At 42.4% G+C, this 23,808-nt stretch overlaps 1 protein-coding gene across 1 annotated transcript in view; it reads left to right on the plus strand.

Moving 5' to 3' along the window:
- The window catches only part of plcl1 (phospholipase C like 1), a 103,017-nt gene that overhangs the window by 56,788 nt on the left and 22,421 nt on the right, over positions 1 to 23,808 (plus strand). The window contains exons 2-7 of the mRNA XM_071483793.1: positions 13,527 to 13,601; positions 13,677 to 13,964; positions 14,070 to 14,363; positions 18,513 to 18,904; positions 19,006 to 20,128; positions 21,048 to 21,224. Of these exons, the coding sequence (XP_071339894.1) occupies positions 13,527 to 13,601; positions 13,677 to 13,964; positions 14,070 to 14,363; positions 18,513 to 18,904; positions 19,006 to 20,128; positions 21,048 to 21,224 (2,349 nt within the window). The remainder of the gene's footprint in view (positions 1 to 13,526; positions 13,602 to 13,676; positions 13,965 to 14,069; positions 14,364 to 18,512; positions 18,905 to 19,005; positions 20,129 to 21,047; positions 21,225 to 23,808) is intronic.

Here is a 23,808-nt window from a genome sequence, read left to right on the forward strand (position 1 = left end):
AACTGAATGATAACTGAGCCGAACGCTGCCTGAGTGGAGACAGATGGAATTTGTGGCTGTGATGGAAAAGAGTTGCAGAAGTTACCAATGGAAGTGATGAGCGTTGTGTTGGAAAAGGGTGGCAAATTGGCGTGTCTGTGCGGATGTCATGTTTCCATCACTGATCAGAGCTGCAGTAACCATAACTGCTGCACCGTCATTTGATCTGGGAGTGAAAGCCGACTGTACCTTTTTCTATTGAAGACAAAAGCCAGATGTTAGTATGTGATCCGTGATAGTGGGTTTTTTGTCCAGTGGGATCCATGACTACACCTCCACTGTGTGATCAACTTCACTAACACACAAAAAGATCATAGACCGTTGGGATCGTCTACAAACAGAAAAATGTCTCGCAGCAGAATTCTGTTCCCATTGCAGACAATTTCAAAAGCTTTTGTGCACGAGCCCGAAAATAATGCACCCAAAGTAAAAAGGTTTCTGTTCTTCAGTCCTGCTGCAGTGATATGAGGATCCTAAAATGCTTCCAAACAATATGCGATTTGTCAAAGGTTGTGTGAAGACTGAGTCCAGTTCAGACCTAAAGCAGCGCTGTAGTATTTTCAAAGGTTTATTTTCAGCATCAGTTATTCCATACAATATTACATAAATAGTCTCAATCTTAGTTGAGTAATTAAAATGAAGTGTCAGCCATCTGTGTGTGTGATACACAGTGGCCCGTCCTTTGCTGTGGATTAGTGGCTGTAAGACTGTGGATGCCGACAGCAGTCCAGTAATCTATTGTGCTAATCTACTGCCAATGTGCTGAGGGATCATTAGGCAGATCATGGGATGGGATTGGGACTGGATTTACGCAACTGCCAGGTGCTGGTCTGGTGTGTTCAGCAGTCTGTGTGTGCGCGCGTGTGTGTGAGCAGCACGCACAAGGTTAACAAGTTGTATTAAGGGGTTGGTCAATGGATGGAAAGACTGAGGCGGGGGTGCAGGCGCAGTGTGAGGCTGATGAGTGAGCGGACGTGTGCAGTGTGTGTGTGTGTGTGTGTGTGTGTGTGTGTGTGTGTGTGTGTGTTTGAGTTTCATCACAGTTGTACACGTTCCATTGACTCTTTTCAGTTCATTAAAGTTTATCCAGTGTCCAGTGTGTTACAGCTGCTGAAGGTCACTGAGCAGGACGGGTGACAGAATGACAGAACATCCACACCCACGTGAAAGTGGTGGATGCTGCTAGTTTCTCTGGTTTGGTATTTAAATACACTTGTGTTGTGTTGTGGGTTTTTCCCCTCCAGCTTTTTTTTGTTTCATCTACTCATTCAAATAAGAAGATGTTAAAGAAAAAAGGGGAAATAATTGTTTTAACTGAAAGAAAAAAAAAGTTTCAAGTCGTGAAAAGTCCCGATGACTTTTGAATTAATTTGACTGTGCAGGACTTCAAAGTGATGTCTCATCTCAGTCTGAATTTTCTTTGAGACATTTGCGTTTATGGTAATAAAACATGGCATTCAGAATAAGGTTTTTGGTTTAAAAAGTTTTGAGGAATTTGCTGGTGAATGATTGACCCAAAACTGCATCAGTGTGTGGGGAGTCATCCCAGCAGGCATCACACCACAATGTGATGTCAGAAAGGCGTTGGACTCTGATGTTGGACAGATGTCAAATTTTGGTTGGAAATTAAAATGAGGTTGACGTCAACATTGGCTACTTTACATTGGGGTGTTGGGTTTTGCTCACGACCAGATTGTTGGTGTTTTTTCTGTCAAGATGACATGAGACATTTGGAAGACCCTTCATTTTCTTCCCCTTAGCTGAGGTGAGGTCACGGTGGCAGCAGCAATGTCAAGCAAAGTATTCCAGTTCGTTCTCCGGCTCCTCCTGGGGACCCTGAGGCGTTCCCAGGTCAGATGAGATATATAATCTCTCCACTATTTTCTGGGTCTACCCCGAGGCCTCCTACCAGTTGGACGTGCCTGGAAGATGCCCTGGAGGCATCCCAACAATATGCCTGAATCCTTTCGAAGGAGGAGCAGTGACTCTACTTCGAGCTCCCTCTGGATGTCAGAGCTCCTCACCCTCACTTCAGCTGCTGTTATTTGTGATCTCATTCTTATGGTCACGACAGAGCTCATGACCACAGGTGAGGGTTGGAGTGAAGATCAACCGGTAAAGCGAAAGCTTTGTCTTCAGCTCAGGTGTTTGGAACAAGACCTGCTGTTCTGCTGACGCTGCACCGCTCCACCAGTCAATCTCCTGCTGCATCCCACCCTCACCAGTCAAGTGTTGTCATTTTACTACATCAAATGGATGTTGGCATGAGACGTTGTCCTGACCTTTATTTTGGTCACCTGATGTTACAAGCTGCATTCAACCAAATATCAGTGTGTCACGTCGGTGGCCAGCTTCGTACCCTTTCTTCCTTCAAAATGGCAAAGCCAGCTCCATGAGGAAATGATTTACAGTCTGGTGTGGAAGGACTTGACGGGCCTGCACAGAGCCCTGACCTTGACCCCCCCAATCCAGCACCTTTGAACTGAAACATGGCATCCGTGTTGGACTTCACTAATGCTTGTGTGGCCGAATGGGAGCAAATCCCTGCAGCCAGGATCCAAAAAAAAAAGCTTTCCCAAAAGAGTGCAGGCTGCTAGAGCTGCAGATTAATGCCCAGGGTTTGTTGACAGAATGTATTTTAATGGTGGGTGTGGCTAAAACATCACTAAACTAAATTCTGAGATGTGCTCTCTGATGATGATGATGATGATGATGTACATGAATAACTGATGAATGTGAATTTCAGAGCCACTTTCATATCATGCCTGAAATTCTTAATCAAGCCTTAATCAAAGCTTCTCAATGCTCAAGAAATGTGTGTAAGGAGGTAAAATAGAGATGAAATGAGCCTGCAATCATAAGGTCGTCATTCATCATGCTCAGATTCAGTCGTGGTCGTGTCTTTCCTCCTCTCCTCAGCTGCTGAACTTATTTTCCAGAACTTTCTCTCCTGTCTAAAAATCAACCTTCACAGCCTTTTCAAACACCTCCTCCCACACCTGGGCCTCAGTTTTTCCGACTCAACCAGCTGCAGTCTGTCGGGCCTGACGGCGACACAGCTGAGTCTGGCGCTGTGCTGTGCCAACCAGACTCAGAACCAGCACCACGTCTTTGTTAGCTTCTCAGCCCCTGTTGCTGCTCCTGCTGTGTCTGGGCGTTTGTGTTGCTGTGATGACCGACATCATCTGGCCACAAAACCTCTTCCGCTAAAGTTTTTGAACACGGTCTGTTCTTTGTTTTATAATATATACTTTTAACCATAACCCTTAAAAGCAGGGATGTTTTATTCATTCATTTATTTATTTATTTGATAGGGACAATGCAGGTTAATCAACATCTGCAAAAAATACGAGATGTAAACCTGCTGGATTTTAGCAGCAATGCTTAAAGCAAAAATGCTTTTAGCCGGAGTTTTTTCTGTTTCCAGACAAATAAAAGACTTTAAGACCATCTTATCAGCTGTTTTGGTTTCTCGAGCCGTGGTCACAGCAGCTGGATGCCAATGTTTTCCGGGAGGGGGCACGCTTCCTTTCTTTTGGCTTCCCAAGTTGGAAAATTTGACTTGAAAAGCTTTCTCATTTAAAACATCAAGGTCAAGGCAGCTTAGGTAAATATATGAGATTCCCTCATCATCCGATACTTTCCTGTAAAAAACGAGCCCATAGGTCATCTGTGCAGCAGCTTAATATGACCCTGTTTAGTTACGTTTTGTTGCTAGGCGACATCTAGTGGTTGTAGTAATGATGACAGGAGCAAAGGGAAAAGTGCGGTGACGTAGTTTATAGAGTGACATGTCAGGAGGAGGTTGGGGTGGATGGATGAATATGACACAGGAGAGCGGTGTTCGATTCCCATGTGACAGTAGCAGTTTATGTTGTGTCTATTATCCATGACCATTTGTTGTTATTGTTGTAACCATGACAACAAAGATCGTCTAATGTTGAGGAAATACTTATTTTAACGCAAATCAACATATTTTCCTAAACCTAACCAAGCCATGACCATGACCATGGCAACGAAAGTAGGTATGCTGCTGTCAATGGTGCATGTTTATTACTGTAACCATGACAACCAAGGTCCAGTACGCCTGCTACCACATGGGCACTGTTTGAGGAGACACTCCTATGGGTCGTATCAGAAGGTTGAAAAAAAACGACCTGTGTGGCTGTTCAGGTCGGAGCTGTTGCATCATCCCCAACTTCTCTTGGGACTATTGATTGGACGATATCTCCAAAGAGCTCATACTCTAATGGTCTGGTTCTGCTTTTAAATGAGCTGATTGATGGATGAAACAAAGCCATCATCATCAGTACATCTTCATAAATACTTCTTCATCAGTACGTCTTCCTTCACAGAGCGTCTGTCATAGAACCCCTCCAGTATCAGAGAAAATGTTCCTCTGCTCTAAAATAATTAGATAAACAGACATTATCATCATTGTGTTTATTTATTCATAGTAACAGTGAGGCAACGGCATCATCACAAGCTCAAACTGGAACAAACAACATTAGCCACAGTCATTTGCATCCGTCATACAAACCTTTGGTCTGCATCGACCTTGTACACTAACAAAAAGTCCACGGTTGAATTTAAGGGTCAAATAATAAAACCCTGCCTCTCCCTGTGGTCATACATGCAGCAGTAATGCTGTATTGTTTGGCTCTCTTAAGTCTCTGAGTGAGAAGCCGACTGCTGCGACCACTTCATCTGTGGTCCATGCCTGTTCAGTACAATGACTTATTGTTCTGTGTTCTGTTGTGTCCATTTATTCCAGTGTTGCTCCTTTCTCCTCCTGCGCTCTGCATCCCCACTTGTTGCATCCTCCCCTCTCTCATCCATTCTTTTATTCAATTTGCTCCTTTTGAGCTCCCTTTTTTATTTCTGTGTCCAGTTTGTTTTTACATCTCTGCTTAAGGGCATCCTTTCATTTTTTAACCCATTCTCTTAATTTGCTTGTCTGACCTTTCTTGCGTCTCCTCTCTTTTCCCTGCAGCTTTTGGTCCCACTTCTCTCCTCTCCGTCTCTCTCCATCTGTGCTGAGATTTTTTTTCCCCTGGCAGGGACTCTGATGGAGAGAATGATCAAATCTGAGCTAAAGAGAACACAGAAGTAAAACAAACCAGAGAGAGGGAGATGGAGCTTAATGGAGGCTGTGGATTATAACTGATAGATGCCCTTTTAGGCCAAACACAGCCCTCACTGCATTAAAGGCTTTAGGAGGATGTGGCCATAGTTTCCTGGATGACATCGTGTGTCAGGCACCGAGGTGCTCAGGGTGACAGTGGAAACATGCAGCCTGCACGTATGCAGACGCTGGAATAATGACGACAACCACAACATCAGTGTTCCCACATGTCCACTGCGTCACTAACACAGCCACAGAGGCAGACACATGAGTCTGTGGCCGTCCCCGCCCCCCCTGGCCTCCCGCCCCCCTCTATCCACCTAAATACCCGCTGACCTGCTTTCTCTAAGCTCATCTGTCCGGCCTCCTCGCTGACCAACTTAATAAAAAAGACATTTTGTGGGACGGTTACGTGAATTAAGAGAAACAAGCTGACAGCCTTTATCGGAAACTCTGACCTCGCTGTCTCCCTGTGTGCTTCTGTGTGCTGGGAAGTGTGGGAATATTGGAATTGGAAATCAATACACGTTTGTGTAGTGAATAGGACAAGGGAATGATTTTCAGCTTTCTCTTTCTATCTCTCTCTCTGTCATTACCACGCTTCTCATTCTCTAAGGTAATCATTGCGGCTTTTGTTCTGTCCTCAGTATTTGTGATTTTTCACATAAGAAAATATGGTGAATTTTTTGTTGAAGTTGAGTGTAAACTTATTTTCACCTGCTTGATGAAAAAAAATCTAACTTCTGAGGCTTTCAACAGCGATGTGAGAAGCACTCAGATCCTTTACTTAAGTAAAAATACCAACACTACAATATAAAAATACTCCATTACAAGTAAAGGTGTTACAGTATAATCTAAATTTACTGAACATATTGAAGGTTTTACACTTTTCCTGTGTTTCATTTGAAGTGTTGATATCAACAAGAAGATATATTTGTGGTTTTAAGAACATAAAACATCTCAGTGTAGTTTTACATCTCCTCTCTCAGGCTTCTCTCTGGAGCTCTAGTAACAACAGGTCTGTCAGCCAATCAGAAGAGAAGCTCTGAGCCTGTTTTCTGAGTGATGGAATAAAACTATAGCAGTTTTCGGGTAAACACTCAGAAACCAAATCCCACATGGTTGGATGGTGGGTCCAAGTGGGCGGGGCTTGGGACATGGCTGAGAGCAGTGACTGCTTTGTTGTGACATCACAAAGTACCAGAAGTCCTGACGGCTGGTTTTAAGGCTCAGTGTCTGAATACAGGCTGTGTGCATTTCTCTGTGGACTGAGGCCTTGATACTTTCACAGTATTAATGTAGAACCTAGACCTGCTTTATAATCACAAACACATGGACATCTACCTTTAGACAATATGGACCTTTAAACTAAAGATACAGTGGTGTTAAGCTTAAATTATTAACAAATTAAAAATAAAAGCTAACTGTTAGTACAGGATTACAGGAATACAGGAAAGATTAGTAGATCAGTGGTTCCCAATGTCGGGGTTGCCCCCCTCCAAAGGGTCACCAAATAAATCTAAAGGAAAAGGACAGAAGAAAAAATAAAGCTCTGATGCACAAATCTGTTTTCAGTTTTTATACTTTTCTTCAATCTTTGATTTATTTATTACTTAAATAATGGCTCACACAGGTGCTCTGGTAGCTCACCAGGTGGAGCACGTACCATGTTCTAAGGCTGAGTCTTTACTGCAGCGGCCCAGGCATGAGTCTGACGTGGGCCCTTAGCTGCATGTCAATCCCCCTGACTTTCCTGTCTAACTGTTCAGAGCAGAAATGCCAAAAAATAACCTTTAACAAATGAATAATGGATCATTTTACTCAAACAGTTATTTAAATGAAGCCATCTGAGATGTCTAAAGGGAAAATGTCTCTGTGGTGGACCTGCTGACAACTGAAATGTGCCAAGGAGCCACAAGTGGAAACTACTGGTTTAATCTTTAACTGTTTGTTGTATTTTAATTAAATTGGAGTAGAAACATGGAGTAGAATAAAACAGAAGTACTCAAAAGGTAAAGAACAGATACCTGAAAACTGTACCTGAGTAAATGGTCTTATAGTGACTTGGCTTTCAAGCACATCTCATGGTTTCCTCAACAGTTCAAGAGTGAGCCTTAAAGCTCAGTTATTTTCACCTTGATTTTCTGTCCCCACACAGTGAAACACTGTCATGTTTCTTTCTGCTAAAACCCTCTTTATTCAATAATACATTTTATAGTGCAGTACACACAGTGAACATATGGTCAGTGAGGTCATTGAGCAACAGTCATAGCTCAGAAAATGCTGCTAAATTTAGAAAGTGAAGAAGAACATGGAGGGAAACGGCAGATGAGTTGATGGTTATGTTCCTCTATGTCTTGAAAAAAAAAAGTTTATGCAGCAAAACCTGATTTCTTTTCGGCAAAATGTTTGTCTTTGTATTTTTGAATCTCATTTTTTGATAATAATTGACCTTGGTACAAGCAGTCAAAACTCCAGGTACTAAACAGCTACTAAATGGACCTCTTGGTGAGACTGTTGTTACCAAGGCCAAGAATGAACCAAGAACGAAGTCAGAGGTCCTTCAAAATAAAATGAAATGAAATAGAATAATATTTGAAATGTGTGATGTCTACTCTCTGTTTATATATTCATATCAATATAGTAAAAAAAATTCATTGTCTAGTTGTCTATTAGAAAAAAATGATTATAGTCTAATAAAAAAAACATTAAAACAATAATACTTGAGAGTGACCTGCATGAACACCTCAACATTTTAATCAACTCTCTCGTCTCTGAACAGAACAAAGATGTGTTTTCAGAGATTTTAGTGAGTGAATCAAACTGAAACTTTTGAAAACACCTCCAGTTGAAACGCAACCCTCGTCCACCTGCTCTGCCTCCTCCTGTACCCGCTGAGCCCAGCCCCCGTGTGGCTGCTGCCCTCTCTTTCTGCTCCACTGATGCTCCATCCCACCGACATTATTCACCTTGAACCAGAGCTCATTCAGTCTCTCAACACATGGAGTCTCTTTAAACGAACTAATCCTGGAGTCTGAATGAGTCTTTGTGTCTTTCTCTGCAGCGCCTGAAGTGTCTGATGAACTTTTAAGTTCATCAGACACTCTGTTCATGTGTAACACCAGGAGCTCCCTGGGAAAAAGTGTGTTCCAGTGAAAATACTGTACGCTTTGGTTCAGGGAGTTTAAAAAAGGAGGCTTTAGAAAGGTCTGTTTGACACATGCAGTCAGATACTCAGGATGTGTGACAGTTTAGATGTTGATTTAATGACATTTCTGTGAAACGCGTGTGGTTTGTCAGTGTGTAGGAAGTAAATTTGTCAGTCAGCCTTGTTAATTCATGTGCTGTGGACAATAGTTCAGCTGTGAGCGACAGGAGGCTTTCACATAGATCTCCTGGGAGCCAGCAGGCTGCCACAGCTTGTTCAGCAATGAATCACTGTGTGTACGTTTGCCTACACATAAAAATGATATCAACAGTAGACAAAATGTTCAGTGTGTAACTGCACTGTTGATTGTTGGTCGTGAAGCTGAGTGAAAGGGGCAATAAAACAGATCCACTGGGAGTCTGTAAACCTGAGTTTCAAGCCCGAGCTCAGGTTGCCCCCTGATACCTTCATGTTCCCTGTGGATGATGCAGATAACATTCAGTTTCTCAGAAGATCAGACGTTCTCTGCAGTGTTAAAGCTGATTTCTTCACCTGGTTTCTACAGCTCTGGTTTAACGGCCTGGGAAACTCACAAACCAGTTGCATGCGTTGCAAATCATCTCACGTGGTGCTACTCAGCTAATCACTGCGACTCAAGTCTGCATCCCTCAGGGGAAGTGGTTTACGAAGGTGTGTCCCTTCATACCCGTGTATACTGGCAAGGCTGAACCGAAACGAGACGGTGTGGTCTACAGATGATTTTCACTTTGCATCACCAGCTGTGCCCGCCCTTACTACTGCATCACAAAGCGTGGCTCCTGTTGCCTATTAACCTTGACAACACCTAACTTTTTTCCGCCTTCGAAATGGGACAGTCTAGTCGTGCAACTGTGACGCAGTCGGTCTTCAATGCAGCCTGTGAAGGACGCGGCCCCTTAATTAGGACACAAGCTGTCAAGTGGAGGAAGTGGAAGGAGTGGGATATAAGAGGTGTTAAAGTTGTTCAATTGTTAAGATGTGTTGAGATTGTTTAGTATAAAAATGGTTGAGACTGTTAAGATGTGAAATGGAGTTGACAAAAGAAATAAGAAACAGAAACTTAAGCAACACCTTTAATAAAACTTTTCTAAAATTAATTTTAAAATGCAAGAACTTGTGCACTGCTCTGCTGCCACATGATTGGCTGATTAGATAGATGCATGATGAAGCAGGTGTACAGGTATTCCTAACAAAGTGCTCGGTGAGGGTGGTGCAGTGTGCATGTAGGAGAAGGTGTTTTTACTGAGCTGCACAATAAAGTGTTCAGGGTATTAAGCTTAAAAAAACACAGATGTTCAAAAATCTCATCGCATATCAGCTCAGTGTGTCCGCCTGTGATTGGTGGTGGAGAGTTAGCGTGGGTAGATCCTCTTTGTACTTCATAGGATGTGGACGGTGGTGAAACCTACTGTACAGTCACAAAGCAGCAGAGTGAAGGTCTGTAGGTGATTAATCCTAATTATCTGTTTGGGGTCCTGGAGACCCTGGGCCCTCTTTAACAGCTCAAAAAACTACTTATTGTTGTTTTATCAGCTTGATACATAACGATTTTTCCTAATTCATGAGATTTCCTTGTAAACCTATTTTTGAGCTGATGACATGTTTTAGAAAACTGTGCTCTAGTTCTGTTATGAAAGCTGTAAACATGGTTAAATACAACAGATTTTTATATGCTCTGTTTCTGTGGTTGATGTTGCCAGTAGTTTTTATCCTGCTCTGTCTCTTCTGAATTATAAATAAGTGCGCACACACATTTATTAAAGTCATTTTTGGAGCAGAAATTCATTCGTTCCAGCTTCTCAGATGTGAACATTTACTGGTTCTTCAATAGTAAGCTCAGTATCTCTGGATTTTTAGGCAAAGCAAGCAATTAAAATCTGTCAGCTTGGAGTCTTGGGAAACCATGATGAGAATTTTTCTCAACTTCCTGCAAATTATACAGAACAAATGATTAACTGAGAAAATAATGAATGAATGTAACTATGCCTGATTGAAACAGGATTTTTGAGGCTGATACCTGCACAGGTCAAATGTCCTAACTGTGTACGATGTGACCAGAGACAGATCTGCTGAGCCCTTTATTTAATGATGTGTCTACAGGATCCACACCTATTAACAGTGCTTGTACACCCTGTAAACCACACTTCTCAGTTCACATTACAACCTATTTCTCTTGGTGATGTAGCTGATTACAAACCACTGATCCCAGGAAATCAACTGGAGCAGACAAACTCCATCCATTCTTTTTTAAAGCTCTCTACTCCATTCATCACTGAGCAAATCACACACATGTTTAATTAGTGTCAACTGGTATAATTCTCAGTTCTGTACGTCTGCAGGTACTTTGTACCAGGGAGGAGACAACAGTGATCTCAATAATTATCACCTAATATCCAAACTTCCCTGTCTGGCAAAAACCCTGAAATCACTGTTGAATAACCAACTCAAAGTATTTCTCTAAAATATTCTGTTTTGAGTCCTCAGCAGTCTGGTTTCAGGGCTGTGCATTCAACCATCTCTGCTGTCACATTAGCTGTAAACAGTATTGTTCCTTGTCTGGACTAAATGAAGCACGGTGCTGCTGTTTTCATCCACCTGTCAAAAGCTTTTGACACAGTTGATCATTGTCTGTTTATTCAGTCGCTGTGTAATATTTTGTTTGATTCAGCTGCTTGTAGATTCTCTCAATATTACCTCTCTGAAAGATTTCATTGTTAACGCTGGAAAGATCCCGTCAGAGTTCAGCTGTAACTTAAGGTGTTCCACAAGGACCAGAGATCCAGAGATCCCTGTGACATTCAACACTGCTTTCTGTACAACAACGCCGGGGTGTTGTTCATTTACTCACTAGTACTGACTTACTGACTATTTCACACATAAAAATGAAGTCAGGTTTGTCAGCAGGCTGCAGACTATATCACTCAACTACTTTGCTGTTGAGCTACTGCTTCGCTCGACACATTTCTTGTCTTCCCGGCCATGTGTCTAATCTGCCTGCTGATGTATTTAATTATAAATTGCAGATCATCTTTACCAAAAGATAATCAATATCTTCGTTTATCGAGGGATTTCTTTTTGACCAAAGACAGAGGTGCACAATAAATATCTTATTTTATATCCTCTGGTTTAGGGGAAATAATTTGCATTCATGGTAACAAGACATCATTGTCAATGTTGGTAGAAGTGTCAGCGTTAAAGTTTAAAGGTTATATGTCCATCCAACCCACTCCCCCTCCATCCTCCATCCGTTCAGCTGTTTGCACAGAGGATCAGTACTGTATCTTTTCTTACAGTGTACACACACATATACAGTCCACACCTGTTTTGATATCCTGCAGACCTCTGCTTCCTGCCTCAGGCTATCTCCAGCTAGTGACAGATTGATTGGCAGCTTCATCTCTGCTTGGTGAGCAAATGTCAATGTTAGCTTTCATTAGGGCTGCAGCATGGGATTTTCACCGATGGCCGCGATAATAGCTCTTCACTGATTTGTAACGAGCTGTGATGTTCTGACAGCAGTAATTACATGTGGCGCTGAGTGCAGAGAGTTGGCCACATCTCCTGTGAGCAGGCCTTTCCCCAGATACTCTGATCAGGCAGCCGTGTTTGGTTTGTACCGATATCTTATGCTGATAAATTCAATTAGGTGTATTTGCAGTAAAAGCTGTTTCCCTATCTGAAATGGTCTCAGGGGTAAACGTGGAAGGAAAACACTGAAGATAAAGTAGAGGTGATAAAAACACCTACATAACACAGCATACCAACAACCACAGACAGGCACTCACACTGTTGTGAAAATATATGTTGCTCTCTCTCATTGTTTAGAGCCCAACAGACCCCACTGCTCTATATGTAAAGCCATTACTGTAAGATTAACCAATTTTTCCTTTCAAAGTCATAACCCTTCATGACAAATACAGAAATGACCATAAGGGCTTGAGGAGTTGGGAAAATGTCATGTTATTTGGACAATGCATGAACAGATGCTGCTTTTGTTTGCTAGAGAGTCATTCATGACAAAGAATTGTCTTTTAAGGTGTGAAATCACCTTCTTCCACAGCTTCTTCCTGACATTTCATACATTCTTAAATACATTTGCAGGTTTGAGGTTCACACTTTTTTTCACAAGTGTTATGGAAATAAATCAAATTAATTGGCAAAATAATAATAATTTTGAGACTCTATTCTTCTGTGTGTGATAAAGCTACAGATGCACAGAGCTTCCATCCCCGCATGTGAAAACCCTTCTTGTGAGCCAGCCTCGCACGGCTAAATAAGGAAGTGATGATCAGGAAGACTTTGAGAAAATAAAAGCAATTCTGTCCAAATTTAGAGAAGGAGATTACACCGGATCTGCTCTGCTGTGCTCGAAAATCCAAAGAGAAAGAGCAAAGCTATGAAAACACCCCAAAAGCCCCAAAAATGTCAAAATCCAAGCCAGAACTTCACGATAAGTTTTTACCCTCAAAACCAAGAATGTTAAGGATGTGATATGAAAACTTTTACACAGTTTACAGAGGGATAGTTTTATTGTACATGTAAAGAGCAACACAGTGGTAACTTAAAGTGTGTGAACAGTAGAAATTTAGAGTGCACCAGGAAAAGGCTTTTGTAGGAATTGTAATGTTTTAGTGTCCATGTGGTGAAATATAAAGAGGTAACACATCTATTCTCTCAATATACACACAAACAAACACAGTCTCAATATGGATCACTTAGGTGTGTGTGTGTGTGTGTGTGTGTGTGTGTGTGTGTTTAAAGAATTGTGACCAAGATACACACACTGAGTGTGACATTTTACAGTGTAAAAACTCAAATTTAGGAATTTTTGTTAGTCTTTCTAGTGAACTCTGTTTTACTTGAGGCGATTTTCTCTATTTCTCTTCTGACTGAGTGGGCCTTTCTTGGAAATATGCCAGTAGGTAACAGCTAATTACCAGCGAATTTCTAGGAAATTATGAGGAAAGTTTCCAGGGAATTAGCTGGAAAATACAGGACCTATAAAATAAAGTCTTACTGATATTTTGTCCTGCACTTTTAATAACATAACCAGAAAATATTTGCTTTGAAATACACTACCATGACCGAGAGGCAGGCTGATTTTTTGGCTGTTCTTCTTAACATGTACAAACACTATTTCTCATTTTGACCTTTTGGCCATCTGTTTTTTCCCAGGATCCCTCAGTACAGAAGGTGGGCGGAGGCAGGAAGAAGACTGTGTCCTTCAGCAGCATGCCCTCTGAGAAGAAGGTAGATTGGAAATAACTCATAACTAACTTACTTTTGTAGTTGAACACAGAGGATAATCTTAATTTTCTGCCCCAGGTGAGCAGTGCAGCCGACTGCTTGGCGTTCATGCAGGGCGGGTGTGAGCTGAAGAAGGTCCGGCCCAACTCCAGGGTTTACTGTCGTTTCTACACCCTGGACCCAGACCTGAGCTGCCTACGCTGGGAGCCGTCTAAGAAGGATGGGGAACGGGCTCGGCTGGATGTTTCCACCATCAGGGAGGTCCGCACCGGGAAGAGCACCGAGACCTTCATCCACAACGGCCCTCTCTCTGAACACCTGGCTGAGGAAGCAGCCTTCTCTATCATACATGGAGATGAATATCAGGTAAGAGAGAAGCAGGCATGTAAACAATCCATCCATCCATCCATCCATCCATCCATCCATCCATCCATCCAGTCTTTAATGCTTGTTACCTATCCCTTCCTACAGTCTCTGGACTTGGTTGCATTGTCTGCTGATGTGGCCAACATCTGGGTGACAGGCCTTCGCTACCTACTGGCCCACCCCTCTGTGATTGGCGGGGCTGGGGGAGGCGGTGGAGGAGGTGGAGTGCTGAGCGAAGGAGGGGGTGTGTCGGTAGAAGGCAGCCTGGGCAGCAAGATGAGGAGTGAGTGGCTGGCAGCGGAGTTCGCCCAGGTGGATGAAGACGGCTACGGCATTGTGTCAGAGGATGTGGCGGTTGCCACCATCTGTAAACTGTGCCCCGGCATCAAGGAAGCCAAGGTGCGCAGGAACTTCAAATCTTACACCTACATGCCTTTGCTTTGTGCAGACATTAATGCTGCAAAGAGATGTTGATATGGCCAAAAAGACTGGGTTTGCTGGATGCATTCGATCATCAAATATGAGTCTATGCACCACAAGTTGCACAAATGCATTTCTGCATAATGTTTTTACCTTTTTCATACTTAAAGCCACTAAAAACAATATTTACATATCAACAGTTGATCATATGACAGCTGAAATGTATAACAATGTAACTATACTACTATATAACTGCATTCTCCTGCTTTGTAGTGAATTTCAGCTCTTTTTTTGGTGTTTTCCAGCAACTTTACTGTTTTGATTGAGTTTTCAGGTGTAACACTAACCAAAATACAACTCAACAAAAGACACTGACCACCACCTGCTCAGCAGCAAACAGCAGACAGACAGAGAGCGAGAGAGAGAGAGAGAGATAGTGAGAGAGATATTTCCATCAGGAACTGGTGAAAACCACAAATGGAGCTAAAGAGATAAAAGAGAGGGAGCGCTGGAGCGAGATTCATCAGGTTGACACACCACTCCTCATGAATGAGAATGTTGCTCTGTAACAGGTGGATGTGTTTCTTACAAATTTACCATATCAGCGTGTGATGATACATGTGATGATACGTCAATACAAAGTTTATTTATATAGCACTTGTCACAACCACTAGTCACAGAGTCCTTCACAATCAATCAATCAATCTTCACAATGAATAATATCAAATAAAAGCAGTGGTAAAACACCAGATAAAATATACATACTGGGGAAACAGATATAATACACCAATGAGAAGCCTGAACAGATGGTTTTTAGTTACTTCTTAAAAGAGTCCACAGAGACTGAGGATGTCAAACTGAATGGAAGACTCAGAGCTTAGGAGCTGTCGACTAAAACAAGCAATCACCTTGGAGGGTGTTTGTGGTTAGAAGACCTAAGAGCTCGGCTCATGGTGTGGGACCTGGCCTTGTAGAGCTCCAAAAGTGAACACTAAAACTTTAAGATGGATTCTTACATTAACAAGAAGCAGAGAGGTTAAAGTAGGTGTACGCAAAATGTGACCATCTTTTTGATGGTGTTAAAAGCCTGGCAGCAGCATTTTGGTTTGGATTTACAGCTTGTTTTTTCTGTCCCACAGGTGCCAAAGAAATCTGTTATTGTAGATTTAAAGACAAATGCAGAGCTACTGGAGGAGCTCAGACAATGTTGGAAACTTTATTACTCCTCTTTGAAAAGACATTTAAAGTCAACATGGTGATGATATGAGAAGGACTGATAATGTCGATAAAAAATATGAGTCTCAGGTTAAAACAACAAGCAAGAAGACCTCTTATTTCATCTTGGTATGAAGGTGAACAAGCATTTGTCATATGTAAGACCAGTTGTTTTGATGAAGGGAAGAGTCCAAACCTTGATATTCACCTTGATGTTATGTCCCAGTGCACCTTTCTGTAGAAGATGCTGATTTCAGCAGTTCACAGTCAGGCCTTTTTGATGCCAGCTGAGGTCAAGCTTCCAGTGACAGAGGTTGAAGAGCAAACGTGTTAAATGGAAAGGAGCCGCTGATTATGCACCACAATCCCTGAAAAAAAAAAGCTATGCTGTGCTTAGATATTCATATGTTGTGTCAAAAAGCAAACGAACCCACCATCATGTGCTGTAATAACATCTCTGTAATCATGACTGTGAGTCAGGTGACACCAGCCTCAGCAGGAGTGGCGTGCTGCCTGATCCACTGCTTCCTTCATGTATTTGGAGCAGAACTGAAAAGAGATTTCTGCTTCTGTTAGTTTGGATTTCTGATGTGTATCACCTGCTGACTGAACAGCACAGGCAGACACAAAGAGACACAGAGAGTTAGCCTGGAAACACAGACGTCTCTATCGGCTCAGACAGGTGAGATGACTCCTCCTGACAACCTGTGAGAGCTCAAGACACATTTTACCAAGATGATATCAGAAAGGGAAGTCTGGGCTTAGCAGAAGAGACAGGGTTTGATAGAATTTTATTAACTCTGAATCCTTTCAAACACCTTATTAAGTCTCTTTAAAGCTTTTTAAAACTTCTTTTTTCCACTGGTCATAAAAAACCTGTTATGACCCGCTAACGTCAGGCTTTTGTCAGCAATGGAAAAGGGTTCAATCAGCATTCACTCCTGGGTCAAATGACTCTGCAGTAGACGGCTCTCCCTCCGACTGGCATTGATGTAAACAAAACAGCCAGGTCAACATGTTAATTTTCACCCCTTTTACAAACGTCTTTGAGCAAACAGACACTGTACACACACCTGTCACCTGCCCAGCATGATGCTGTTAAATCAGAAACACTGTGGCTGCACTGTGCCCTGGGAAGAATGACGTTTTTAAAACACACAATCATCGATCAGAGCTTTTACAGGCTTTTACCATTTTGCATGGTGGCTAGCAGCTCCCTCTTACTCTGAGTGTAAATGATGACATTGCTCTTCGTAGGTGTGAGTCAGTTTTTTTTTAAACAAAGGATATAACTTTATATTTAAGAAGCTAGCTTCTTCAGTCACATTATTACATGATTAGGACAATCAGGACACTGACACTAATTGATAATTAACTACTAAAGTAAATCATGGACATTCTGCTATGTTGAAGGACACACTTTTTTGTTAAGTACATAATTCCATATGTGTTCATTTATAGTTTTGATGCCTTCAGTGAGAATCTACAATGTAAATAGTCATGAAAATAAAGAAAACACATTGAATGAGAAGGTGTGTCCAAACTTTTGGCCTGTACTGTATAAAGTAGCATAAAATGGAAATACTCAAGTTAAGTACAAGCGCCCCAAGATTATGCATAAGTACAGTACTTAGTAAATGCACTTTATTACTTTTCACCACATCCAATACAATTACTTAGCCTTGAGTACAAATGTATTTTAATTTTGTTCAATTACCAGGTAAAACTCCCAAAGGGGTAAAATCTAATATTAAAAAGGATTTAAAAACATATCTCTACAACAACTAATCCTCCACTGTCTCACTGCTCAAGACTGAGCACCAGTGAACATATAGGACATTTAATATTGGTAATGAAATCTGAAAAGAAAGGGTTCACTGTCAGCTAGCTAACATTAGTGAGCTTAACTGTAACTTCAGGCTTAAATTAGAAACTAGCTAACAACAATCATTTGTAGATACTTGTTACAATCTAATACAGAGACTTGGAACATGAGAAAGTAAAGTCTAATAAACAAGTTAGATAGTTAGCTACCGCTACTTGGATTTACCTACAGTGTCTTAATGTGCTTGTGTGATGCACAGGAGAATAGACTTGAGGGGTCGAGCCACTGATGGGAGGTAGGCAGGTGAGATGTGCCGCTAACGACAAGGTTTAAAAATGGTATGGTCCACTTTAGGCGTGTCTGAAATCGTAGTACAAGATCCAGGCATAAATATGACAAATATAATGTAAAATTTACAGTTAAAGGTAAGTACGATATATCTTTATCAAATTATTGTTTTCACCTCTTTTGGGTGGGTCGAAGTCTTCATCATAGGGGTCAGACCCCGTCAGTCCTCCCAATAATTCAAACCCTTCTGAGGACCCTCCTGCATATAAATACTGCATTTTGGAGTTGTTTTATTGACTTTTGTACATTCCACCATGTTTGTTGTTAACAACAGTATTTATATACATGATCATGTTTTTTGTCTTTGCTGATTCCTGCAGTGTCAGAGACAAAACTGAACAGAGAACGTGATTAAATGATACAGTGAGGGATTTGTTGGCTGTGGAGCTTAAAGAATCAGATTTTTTTACCAACTTGGAACTTGGAACAAGATAAAAGAACAGAGAGAAAAAGAGGAAGCAGACCAAAAGAAAAAGATGAAAGAAAGAGATGGAGAGAAGACAGAGACTTGGTTATTGGGAAGAGATTAATACAAAATTGTGTTGTTTAATGTGGGTCACTTTAATATCCTTATTGAAATAAGATAACTGAAGTTTAATCAAATTTCCCGGTTTCATTGAATGAATGAGGCTTAATGCTGACTGACTAATTAATTCACTTCATCTCTGGCTCAGTAAACCGTCCACTTTGCACCAGACTGGTTTCCCCTCTTTCATCCAGCTTCTTTTCTCCTTCTGCAGGTGCGTCTGCGTTTCAAGGAGATCCAGCGCAGCAAGGAGAAACTAACCTCCCATGTGACGCGTGAGGAGTTTCAGGAGGCCTACTGCGAGCTCTGCACCCGGCCCGACGTCTACTTCTTACTGGTGCAGCTGTCCAAGGACCGGGAGTGTCTGGACCCTCAGGACCTCCGCCTCTTCTTAGAGACAGAGCAGGGTTTGTCTCTGGCGACAACTGAGGGCTGCTGGGAGCTGCTGAGGCGCTATGAGCCATCGGCCCAGGGCAGGGAGAGGGGGCTGCTGGGTCTGGATGGATTCGCTCGCTACCTGCAGTCTCCTGAGTGCCAGCTGCTTGACCCGGAGCACCTGGGCGTTTGTCAGGACATGAACCTGCCTCTGTCCCACTACTACATCAGGTGTGTTTTGTAAATGTTAATGTGATAAATGCTGTTAGATATGATTAAAAAACAGGACATTATTTCTGTTGCTGTGTGGGTAATGTTGAGTTTTTCGTCAGCACCTCGTACCGCTCCTACCTTCTGGATGACCAGGTCCACGGTCGCGCAGACCTAGGTGGGCTCATCAAGGCCTTGCAGTCCGGTTGTCGATGCCTGGAGCTGGGAGTGACTGATGGCCCAGAAGGGGAACCTCTCCTTGGAGTCGACTACGGTCCAGACATCCCCCGCCACCATCATCACCACCACCATCACCACCACCACGCACCTGTCACTATCCGCTCGGCTCTGGAGGTGGTCAATAAGTACGCCTTCCTGACCTCTCAGTACCCGCTCTTGGTCTACCTGTGTCAGCGCTGCTCTCCTGCCCAGCAGCGCACAATGGCACAGCACTTGAAGAAAGTGTTTGGCGCCCGTCTTTACACTCCAGAGGCCCTACCTGTCAGCCTGGGAGGGCGAGCAACCACCTTACCCTCCCCTGAGCAGCTGAAGGGACGTATCCTGCTAGTGGGGAAGAAGCTCCCTCCGGAGCAGGATGGCTCTGATGGGGAGGTATCTGAGGAGGATGAAGAGATAGGAGGTGGAGGTCCTTTGGCAGGACGGCGAATGACCATCCCTGGTGAGGAGGAACTGGGCGTGGTCCTAGTGGTGCCTCCCCCCTCTCAACCCAGGAAGCTCCGCCTCCACAAAGAGCTGTCAGACCTGGTGGCTATCGCTCGGACTGGTAGTCGCAGCTTCTATGCCCATAGAGCCAGCCACAAGCAGTGTCAGCAGCAGTCGCCGCCCAGCAGTCCCTCCTCTCCCAGCACGCCGATGCCTCCAGAGCTGCCTTACTGGACACTTTGCTCCTTGGGTGAGGGAGAGGCCGGGCGGCTCACCAGCGAGAGTCCAGAGGACCTCGTTATGTTCACCAAGCGCACTCTAACCAGGGTGCGACCCAGCTCAGTGCGTCTGGACTCCAGTAACCCTAATCCACAAGGATACTGGAAAGGCGGGGTCCAGCTTGTGGCCTTGAACCAGCAGACCGCCGGCGCCATGCTGGACCTTCACCGAGGGCGCTTCTCGCAGAACGGAGGGTGTGGTTTCGTTCTCCGACCTGCTGTGATGAGGGACGAGGTGTCCTATTTCAGTGCTCACACACAGGGGTGCGTGCCAGGAGTCCCACCTCAGACGCTACGCATCAAGGTGCAGATGTTATTTCTGATGTGAATATTTTTTAAAGGACAGTTTCAAATTTTTTCAGGTCTTAAATTGTCGGCTGCCTATAGAATACACTCTAGTTCAGCCCTCTTATACTAGTGCATAGTTGTGTCCCCTTGTCATCTTTAGTTTAAGTTCCACCAAAGGTTTCATTTCAGTTAAGTAATAAATGATCCAGTATTTCTCTCTATTAAGCATCTCATGACCCCTCAGAATTATCTTGTGACCTTTTGGAGGGGCCCAAACTCTAGTTTGGGAACCACTAGACTAAACTATGTAGCTGTTTATACTGTTAAGTAGTTTGTTCCATATTCATGCATCAGTTTCAATAGTGTAATTTTAATATTCCATGTACATAGGGGCATATTAGTGTTGTTTTAAAACAGACCTATCCTTGAAAGGAGCTATTTGTAAGTTTTGCTATTGCTACATAGCCAACATTAGCATTACTAGCTGTTTACTGACCAGTATAGAACAGTTACATATTTAGCATCAAATGTCATTCCTTTGCTCACCAACAGCTGTCTCCTGTAGAAGAAATCACCAATGTTAACTCTTGTCTCCATCACAACTTTTCTTCTACTGAAGTTAGCACGCTAACCAGCGAGCACTGGCCTGTTGTGTCAGTTTCCAATAGCAACTCACTGTAGCTTCCAATCTGCCCTGAAGATGTGGTGCTGCTCAGAGTGCATATTGTAACCTCTTGTCTTTTATGCATAAACACAACAATGGCTGAAGCAATCACCACCACCCACTTCGGGCAAGAAACCACTTTTGTTGTTGTTGAAAACTTGCAAATAGCCCCTTAAATGTAGGCTGATCTATTTGATTTCAAATTAATTTCCCAGGAAAATATTGCAAGAATGCATTTAATGCATCGGTTTCTTTCCATTTTACTGTGCAGGTTATCAGTGCGCATAACCTGCCCAAGCCTCAGGGATCAGGGGCCAAGGGAGAAGTCATTGACCCGTATGTGGTTCTGGAGCTGCATGGTGTACCAGCTGACTGTGCTGAGCAGCGGACACGCACTGCGGCTCAGAACCAGGACGACCCTCTGTTCGACGAGACCTTTGAGTTTCAAGTAAGGGGTTCTACTCCTCTATATTGTATATACTATCATGATCGGTGTTGGTTTGACTATTCATAGCTCCTGGTTCGAGCACAGGTGAGTATCATCGAAGTTTGCAGTTGTGACCAGAAGGCGACCGTGACGCAGCCTTAATACATTGTTATTAGGAGCAATTCATTATTGGTAGGTGATAGGGATGGGCTGATCGATCTCCAAAGTATTGATACAATCATAACAAAGTCTCATTTTGTGTATTTATACTAAAAGATTTAGGATCAATCGCAAGTTAAATCATATCCTGGGCACATGAAGGCTATTGTTAGTGTGGTGGTGTAATATTTGCACCTCTGCTACTTTAGTTCTGAGAATTAATATAATGAACAAGCAATTAAGTAATTAACAAAAAATATTAAAAATAAATGACTCATGTTTCGCAAATTATTTGGTGGTAATTAAAATATAGTCACAAGTGGCCGTTTAGTCGCTAATGCATTCGCCTCATAAATCCTGACCTAGTTCTTTCCCTCGAATGTCGGCACTTTAGCTGCTTTTCACAAAAGTATCAATATCAGGTATCTGTGATCCTGGTCCTTTTCTTACATGGTGTCAAATTGAAACCACATTTGTGGCATCAGCTCCCCCTCAGCAGGTGGGTTTGGGTTAGTTTCAGTTTTTTCCTGATGGGCCAGGAGGAGACCACAGACCACAGGAGACCACAAAGCACAACCATAAAAATGAAAATAAACACCACATAACCTGAAATACAGAAGTGCTACAAATACACTTAACAGCACAAAAAACAACTCCCTTGTATTAATTAATGTTATGTGAGAAACTGAAAAAATGTTTAATAGCGAGAAAAGCAACAGCCTGTTTAAGCCATTTACGTAACAGCTGCATGACAGCTCCTCATAATAATCCTGTTTACTAACTGAAAATATTGTTTCAATTTTCTTTTTTAATTTAAGTTGTTTGTTTGGAGATTTTCCCAAAGAAAAACAAGGTCTGAGAACTCTCTGAGGTCTCTTCCAATATCAATATAATATAAAAAGAAAAAAGGAAACACAGTAGTTGATGCACTACTGACGTTATTGTTAAGAGTCATCCATTAATCTGACCCAGCACAGACTGTTTTTATTGCATAAAATTGTGTTTTAATGTGCAAAATGAAAGAAGAAAATGTCAACAACATAAAAGAGGCTTATGTGATTTTGGAGAAGTCTCTCTATGACTCTGCATCTGTCTGGTTTGCACCTGCATGAAAATAGGGCCTGGGGTGCTTCACTGAAGAGGTTGGGGGGGTCAGGACCATCAAGATTTAAATGAGATGCTCCCATGAATAGACTTACATCTGCAGCGAATGTATTATACAAGATGGGATTTGATGCCTGCGGTGTTGCTGATTTGGCTTTTCTTACCCCTCACTGACAGACTCCTGTGTTATTGTGGCTGAGCCGTAATGACAAGCTGTCACTACTGATATGTTGGCCGTGGTCACGTCACGTCGTGTGAGTGTGAGTGTGTGTGCGTGACATAATGTACTTCCACAAACGATGCAACACACTTGTGTGACACCTGTAATCAAAAGAGTATTTGACTGTGATTATGTCAGCTCTTTGCAGGCAGCAGACATAAATGTGAATGCAACATCAGGCTCTCTAACACAAACACTTGCAAAATGTAACCGACTGCCAATGTGCAATTAGTGAGTTACTGAAGTAATTATTTAATATTTTATAATATAACTCTGTCTCTGTATTCAATTTAGCAAATGTGGTTGTTTTCACACGGGTATTTTAATACTAAAGAAGAAAAGTGATGTAGTTTTACCTTTTTATTAAAAGCTCGAACATCTGACGTTAAACAAACTGCAAACATAACATGTTAACTAAAGGTACATGGAGCGACAGGTGAGTTGTTTGTTTGACAGGTCATCGACACAGCTCAGACAGTCATTCTAGTGACTGACAGGAAATCATGCTCCACATCACTGCTCCTAATGGCATTTGTTCTCTGGTGCTCCTGATGAGCTTATGAAGAACTAGTTACTATATCAAGATGTATGATGGCTGTAGCTGGACCTCATCTATCATCAACACTGACAGACAGCTAGAAACAGGAAACACTGGACACGACAAGGAGTCCTGTATGATGGGAAAAATGTTGCTGTCAAATAGGATTTTATAGAGCGCTGCAGGAATGAGTCCTAAAACCTAGACATTAGTTGCATTTTAGCACTTCCTGTTCCCTGGTCCTGAAGTCTCTGGGTTTTTGGGGTTTTTGGTTAGATGGCTGGAATAAGGTTTGTGTTAACACAAGCTCAAGACATTTTCACATTCTACAACATAAAATACATCAGTAAATACCATGTAGGCCAGTTGCTAACAAGTGTCTAAATGAGACGACAGAGGTTGTCGGGGACGTTAAACATCATCACATTGAACATGAAAACTGATCTACTCACCAGTCCACCTTTACAGCCTCGCTGTGTTTCTACTTGTACTTTTATCACTAACTTTGTCAGAGGAAAGGTTTTACTAGAAGAGCTCAGAGCTAAATCAAACTATAAGTTGAAGTGTGGTGATGTTAAAGTCAT

The sequence above is a fragment of the Trachinotus anak genome, unplaced genomic scaffold (genome assembly GCF_046630095.1).
Source record: "Trachinotus anak isolate AG129_WGS33_773 ecotype Australia unplaced genomic scaffold, CSIRO_AGI_Tana_v1 ptg000001l, whole genome shotgun sequence".
NCBI lineage: Eukaryota > Metazoa > Chordata > Actinopteri > Carangiformes > Carangidae > Trachinotus > Trachinotus anak.